The following is a 7,759-nucleotide window of genomic DNA, read 5'->3' as shown; positions in this document are numbered from 1 at the left end:
AATGTTTAGAAGTGAAGGTATTTGCATTTAATTCTCTTTTGTGACCAAGGCAATGCTGCTAATACCATCTTAAGGAGCCCCTACCTCGCCCCTTATCTCATAAAACTGTCAAAAGAGAAAAATTTTGAAAGGCAAATCTGCTTCCCCCTTATGACATTTGGCCTAACTTGAGATATCCTGGGAACAAAAAATTTGCATGAATCTACATAGGCATTAAAAGTATGACCCTGCAATGATGAGCCAAAGCACAGTTACATTACAGCTTGCATATTTATTGAACAAATATTACTAAAATAGCTAAAATACATTGGGTACTTATGAGAGCAACAGTAAGGACCACATGTTACAAAAGCCTGCGTTTTCAGCAGTGCACAGCTGGAACTCTACATAAATGCCACAAATGCACAATACTGTTTTCTTGCTCTATTTACATAGCTGATATATCTATCCTAACAAAGGTGGGGGTGGGGAGGATGCACAAGAAACTCAGGCCAGAGGGGGAGCGAGGAGAGAACGAAGAAATACAGTGCATGCGTCATTGGTGTTTTAACAGTCGAAGCGCAAACAGTTCAGAACAAGGCCTGCCCTGTCAAAGGAAGAGCTAAAGACGTATATAAAAATTAAGGTGGGCTTTCAGTCTGGCTAACACAACAACATTCCGTGGAGAGATGGCATTATCGGATTTTATTTTTGTTTATATCCATTTCATTGGGAGCAAGGACAAAAATGTAAAATCTACACCTTGCTTACCAAAACTTCCCCCCAAAAAAAGGTGTTTTGCCTTTCATCATCATCATCATTTTTGTAAAAACACTTTTCCAACTTCAACTTTGGGAAAGGTATAATTTTCAAATTCCTACTCAGATGCCAGTACTTTGGATTTTGTTTTTTCCACATGGCACTTATTAAAAAATAGTGGACCTTTACTCCCCCTAAATATCCAGTTAAACGAAAAGAATCCAAAGAGACACCTCAGAAATGCCTGGGGAATTATTGCTTTTCTTTTTCTAAGTCAGGCAGGTGAGGCTGCGGAAAGGAAGAGTTCTGGTAGGTAAAATTACAGTTTTGTGATTGCTCCCGCTACCATGACTGCCAGTCCACCAGGGCCGGCCACGAGAGGACAGCCTCTCACGCTCCTGGTAGCATCCACTCAACCTACGACGCTGAAGAAGAAAGCCACACTGAAGACACAAGGAAAACAAGTCAATCCAGTCTAGAGAACAACGTCCGGGGAAACAGAGTACCAACACCTTCTTAGAACATGGAAATAAAAAATAACTCCATCAGAGCTACCTCGCCAAGGAGCATGTTGAAAAGTCCAAAATAGCACCATTCATCAGTGTCTCAGGTCCTGTGGCAGCATCTCAGTCACTTACCACGAGGAAACGATGAGTTTCAAACTACTTCTATACATCAAAAGAGTACATGGGTAAAATATAGAGATATACAGACAATTGATGAACATAAACTACTAGGCTTGTTACATCTAAATGAAAAAATAAAAGTGTTGGGGGGGGGGACTCTCAGCCTCTGCAAGAAGCAGTCGGGAGCTGTAATGATGAAAGGCAGGAGTGGACCGGTCGTGTGTGCGCAGTGGGAGTTTGAGTTGTGGAAGACATTGCTGTAGCGAACCAGGCCTGAAGGCCCACCTGGAGGGGTTGTAAACGTGGATTCACAGTGTGAAATTCTGAGCGTTTTCACTTGAGTCAGAATGGTTTAAAAACTGGTTTGATGATACCTATTTGTCCACTGTAAATTCTCTAAAGCAAGGCTTAGAGTCCCATAGTTTCTTCTTATAGTTGATGATTTACACAGAAAAAAAAAAATCCCATATATGATACCAAGACCTCATCAAAACCCCATACACCATATGTAATACAAATGGAGGTGTTACAATTAAAAACAGTGGAGGTAACTGGCGTTTGGGAAGCAGAGTTGGTGGCTGCCCGGTGGAGTCAGGGCAGCAGCACTGGTCTCATTGGTCTTCTTCCGGTTCACTTCCTTTGGCACAGGAAGTCTTCCCTGCAGGTTGTACACAGACAGAAGAGACAGACAGACACACACAAAGATACACTTATTCACACTTTTAAAGCCATTTTTAAAGTTTCTTGAGTCTCCTACCTACGTCTTATCCTTGAAATTTTGCTATTTTGCAAACAGTTTAGATATTAACAATATTCTCTTGAATGTAAATATTAGTCCAAGGAGTGATGGAGCAATTGAAGACCAGCTTTCCTCTGTTTGTGTAGAGTCAAGTGTTTCTCTCACTGTGGTGGTATTATTCCTCAGAGTCAGACTTCTGGAGACAGTTGCTAATACTAGACAGGACCCAGGATTGAGCTGGGTTAGGAGTACACATAAAAGTGCCAATACATTTTTAAATTTTATGAGTGTTTGTCTGTGCATATGTATGTGTAAAACATGTGTGCCTGGTGTCCATAGAGGCCAGGAGAGGGCATTGGATCCCTGAAACTGAGTTACAGATGGTTGTATACCAACAGGTAGGTTCTAGGATCTGAACCCAGGTCCTCTGCATGAACAGAAAGTGTTCTTAACCACAGAGCATATATATAGACCCATGTACATATTTCAAAATTTTTCAATGAGTGATCTGATAGAAGGCTGACAGTAGTCTATTTTCCATTACACACCAAAAAATACTTTAAAATATATCACAATGCATAAGTTTTCTCTATGTGAGCTTTACTCCATAAGCAATTGGCACACTTCATACATATGCTAATGGTCAGAATTAAAATGGTACCCAAGATGGAAGTGTCTGAGGGTTACACAATGTACAGGAATCCCATTTAGCAGCTGGAGAAAAGAGCTAGGAACAAGAGGATCAGAGGCTCAGGCAGCCCAGAACTCTGAATCCAGGACTCCTCATATCTCTCCTCATGCAGTTGATGATCAGCCTGACTGATGGCTGATGACCACCGCCACGCTGTTCTGCTGACACACAGAAGGAGGCTGCCAGGATTGCAGCCTCCATCAGAACCAAGCAGCAAGAGGGCAGGACACTGGGGCCTGCTGGACAACTGACATCAAAGTCTCAGTTCATAAAAGAAGAAAGATTGTGTGTCCCATTCACACACGCTCACACAGTAAAGATGAGGGTCTTTTTTAATTAAACCATTAATTTTGGGTACTTTCTTAGGGAAAAAAAAAAGCCTTTGTAGTTTTTAAGTATTTGGGTTTAAAGCAATGGAAGTACTATGCAGTTGGGAAAAATATTTCAACCTTGAAATTTTGATATACAGCACACAAGTTAGAAAAAAAAAATCCACTGATATTTACCAAGGAATGTCACCATCTCATCTGACCAGTTAGCGTGGCCTTGAAGCTGTTCCAAAGTCAGCACACTGCTGTACCTCAGCTGATGAGACTCAGTCCCACTAACCTTTGACCTCCATGAGAAACACACATAAAATGAAAACTGAAAGCTAGGAAAGAGCTGTCTCCCAAAAAAACAAAAACTGGAGTATTTCAGATCTGAATCTAGTACTTTTCTGTGTGTGTGTATACATATATATATTTACATATATGTTTATATATGTTACATATTTATATATATGTTTATATATGTTACATATATATATATATATATATATATATATATATATATATATATGGATTTTAACTCTACAGAGAGAAACAGAAACAAAAATAGTCTCAACCCAATCTGCCCTTAATTAACTTGATCTATGGGAGACACTGAAGTAACATGGACAAGAGACCATGCAGCAGGTCATGTAGAGGCAGGCTACTGAAATATCCGAGGCCTATAAACTAAAATACCTTCAAAAGGGAGGAACTTCCAGAGAGACACGGCTCTCTGCACCTCCTTTTTAGAGCCTGGATATACTAGATCACAATCTTTTTCTTTGACTACCACTGTTTTGTGTTAAAGAATCGTCTGTCTCTAATATGCCTCATCTCCCCCAAAGTAAGGCCTTCTGGTGGTGGAAGCCAAACAGTCACCATTCTCCATCATCCACACAATTCTTGTGAGACAGAGGGACCTGAGTAATCTAGACTCCTGAGGACGGACGGCAAGCAGAGGTGCTCAGGGCCCACAACAGGCCTGCTCGGCCAGATGGATGGCGCTCCTTCTGGGGGCTGCTAGCCTAGTCCCAGCTACTAAGTAATGCGCTCTGGACCAAGTAAATTGAGATTATCTTTCAGGCAGGAATGCAAAGGTATGCTTTTCCAGAAGTTTCCTTCTGGGAAAAGGACAGATATATCATGCTTAAAACACTACTTCATATTTAGAGAAGATATGACAAGAAGGTTCCTACAACTTACTGTGCCCACGGCAGCATGATTTTACTGTAGGCAAGGAGCGAAGGCAAGGACCACTGACCTCAGTGAAATTCACTGAGGAACTTCATTTGGTCTCACCCACTTAGTTGATATTGCCAGTATCGAGAAGGGATGTGGGGAGGTCTGACTGAGGTAAGAGTTAACTATACTGTTTCTTTTTCATCCTTAGCAGCATCAGGGGAATTATGCCCGGATTTGTCCCAGAAGAGAATGTCTAGGGACACAGATACGCATGCATGTGCATAAATAATTTTAAAGGGTCAGGCATGTAGCCCGGTGGCAGAATATGTGCCGAGCACGCATTCCATCTACAGCATCATTGAAATGATAATGATAACAATGATAATGAGGAGGAGAAGGAAGGAGTGAGGTGGCAGCAAAGGGTTAGCTCCTGTCCTCCAGTCCTTTCCCACCCCAGCTCTGCAAGACTAGCACAGGTTTACTTCCATCAGGTCCCACCAATTTGTGGTCATCTGGAAAAGCCTCAACGTGACCTTCAGAAATTCTCTCTAAAAGACTAAGAACGACTCAGGATTGCTTTCTTTCCATGCCAACTGCCAGGTGACAGGGCTGCTTTACTGTAAATGAGTTCTTCTCATGCAAGAAAACGACAACAATATGACATCTGGGTGGTGCCACTGTTCAAGGACATGAAATGTTGATTTTTTTAAAAAATATATTATTTTATGCATATGGATGTTTTTCCTGAACGTGTATCTGTGTACCAGGAGCACGTAGTGCCCACGAGGCCAGAAGAAGGTGTCAGATCCCCTGGAACAGGAGATGTGAGCCATCATGTGGGTGCTGGGAATCAAACCTTATCCTCTGATAAATAGGCACCATCAGTAGCCAACATTTCCTACTGAGGAGAAATCCTCATCACCCACCCTTAACTTACCTTCTTGGTTTTGTTTTTGGGTTGATCACTGATATTTGAATTTAAATTTGCCTAACCAGGATCGAAACAAATTTAAAATCCGTCAAATGCACATTTGACACGCCAATTCAATGATTCTTAAATGGAAATTTGCTTCTGTCGCAAGAAAAAGGTATCAGGAATGGTAACAGTCCTAAGACTTCTGTCTGTGGGGTGTTTGCGTACTGTTTTGTTCTTTCTGTTGTTGCCTTGCTTGTTTTGAGATATAGTCTCATTATCTAGTCCAGGCTAGCCTCAAATTTTCAGTAATCCTCCTGCCTCAGCCTTTGGGTGCTAGCATTATAGGTATGTGCCATTAAGCCCAGCTCTAGGTTATGTTTTCAAAACTATGTTATTTCCAAATCAGCACATTAGTAGATTGTTATGGGATTATACAATGGCTATTAAGGTGAAAATGAAATAAGGAACTTAAGGAAATGATTTATTTCCTTATGTCTGTTTATGCTCCAAACTTGAAAATAGTGTTTACAAACAGCAGCTAGGCCTCTCACCTTAGTAAGACTTCCCTCCATTGCCTTGTATGGAAATGGTTCTTGGCTGACCCAGACCAAGAGTTCCGGGTAGTAAACCTGTGGAGACATAAAAGCACACATGTTCAAGACACAAACAAGATCTGGCCTGAAAGCACAGGACCTCAGTTCTCCAGGATCTTCCTAAGCTTGCTTCTCAGAGCACCAGGAAACTCATTAGACTTTTCCAAACATGCACTGCACCCAGGAGAACTTCAGCTCATCTTCCAAGATGGGGTCCAACAGAGCAGAGATATCAATCAACGTTATTTTAGCTGGCAAAGTGGCAGCTTAATGGCCTGTCTGGCAGGGTGTACCAAGTCACCATGGACAGCTTTCAAAGCATCTTATGTTCCATGAGTACCCTTGCAAACCGCCATGTTTATGACATAAACGTTCAGGTAGTCATCAACGCTGTTAGGAATTATCTGTCCTTTACCAGAAGGTTACAGAATAGACACAGGGCAAAGGAGGGTGTCTTTCATGCTCTCCGGCTCCATGCAGCCACTCATGCCACACTGTACCCAGCTCCCTAAAACAGCAGAGTATCTGAGAGAGAGAGAGAGAGAGAGAGAGAGAGAGAGAGAGAAGCTGGGCAGCTGTGCAATGAATGATTCAGATAATAAGAGTTGATGAATTCTGAGGGTGGGAGGAGGTAGAGGGAGGGAGGCAAGCTGAGTAAGTCTTCTTTAAATATACAAAGGGTTATTTGCATAAGGTTGCTGACCAGCTGTTCTCTATTTCCAGAAAGCAAAATGGGGAGGGGAGGCTTAAAATTACAAATAGCAGATTTAGGTCAGCTATAAGAAAGAACTTGGCACAAGAATTGTTAAATTACTAAAAGAATTTAGAGTGGAAAACTGTGAAATCTTCTTTAAAAAAAAAATTTAGAAACAGAATCCAACAACCATCTGTCAGAGCTAATTCATTTGATACAGCAGCACCTTAAGTGAGGGAAAGAAGTTAGAGGAGACTCTTTCCAGATCTAAGCTCTGGAAATGAACCTCCTATACAGTGACAATTTAGAGGCACATCTCATTAACAAATGGACTCAAGGGCCATTTTCTGCAATGGCTAATATTTTATACGTCTCCAACAATCTAGTTGCTTCAGGGTCTGAAGCAGGAAATGGTTCTCGTGTTCATTCTCCGGGATAACACACTACAGCAACCATCTTTGCTATTCTATCAGGAATGCTTACAGAGCAGCACAGCTCACAAAGCAGCCACATACACTATTTAATCTATCCTGGCAGGAGGCCTATAAATAGGAATATTTTCATTACACAGATGAGAGAAGGGAAACCCAGAAAGGTCAGGACAACTTGCCCAGAGCAACACATTGTGGGTCAGGACTGTGACTCAAAGGAGGCTCCTCTTCGCTTCAGTACACTGAGTCTCCCATCAACCCCTAAGGCAGAGTGTCTCTTCTCTACCATCCCTCTCTCAAAACAACACCAACCCATGGCTACCGCCCACTTTGGGCTCTTATGTATTTAAAGGATCATCTTGTAAGGAGTGGAACCATTTCCTCTCCTTGGGGAGCGGTTGCTTTCTGAGGCTTGTTCCTCCCTCCAGGGTGCCCCACCTTCCTTTCAGTCTCCCCTCCTCTGCCCAGATCCTTCCAGAAGAACCATACCATCTGCCTTGTTTGGGACAGGCAGCCAATCCTGGCATTCTCTTCAGCCAGAAAAGAGGGAATGAAATTACAATCTAAAATAAATAAGCTTTTTGGTTTGTTTGTGTGTTTGTGTGTTTGTTTGTTTGTTTGTTTCAGGGCACATAACAAAACCAAAACACATAAAATCCTAGTTTAGCTTAATATCCTCACTTTGACCCCAAACTGAGGTCAGGAATAAGTTCACTTAATATAACTGACCTCAGCGGATTGATCACTTTTCAACATTATCACTACAATTCTTCTCCTCCTCCTCCTCCTCCTCCTCCTCCTCCTCCTCCTCCTCCTCCTCCTTCTCCTCCTCCTCCTC

General features: G+C 42.0%; 1 protein-coding gene across 2 annotated transcripts in view; it reads right to left on the bottom strand.

Moving 5' to 3' along the window:
• Positions 1 to 257: 257 nt before the first annotated feature.
• Nrep (neuronal regeneration related protein) overlaps positions 258 to 7,759 on the bottom strand; it is a 27,012-nt gene continuing 19,510 nt past the window's right edge. For both annotated transcript variants that reach the window (XM_055625736.1, XM_055625735.1), the window contains exons 4-5: positions 5,755 to 5,832; positions 258 to 2,022 (exon numbers count right to left, since the gene is read on the bottom strand). In XM_055625736.1, the coding sequence (XP_055481711.1) occupies positions 1,897 to 2,022; positions 5,755 to 5,832 (204 nt within the window). In that variant the 3' untranslated portion in view covers positions 258 to 1,896. The remainder of the gene's footprint in view (positions 2,023 to 5,754; positions 5,833 to 7,759) is intronic.

Source organism: Psammomys obesus, unplaced genomic scaffold, assembly GCF_907164565.1.
Source record: "Psammomys obesus unplaced genomic scaffold, mPsaObe1.curated_primary_1811, whole genome shotgun sequence".
Taxonomy (NCBI): domain Eukaryota; kingdom Metazoa; phylum Chordata; class Mammalia; order Rodentia; family Muridae; genus Psammomys; species Psammomys obesus.
The sequence above is the reverse complement of the archived record's forward strand: the minus strand, read 5'-3'. Positions and strand labels throughout refer to the sequence as shown.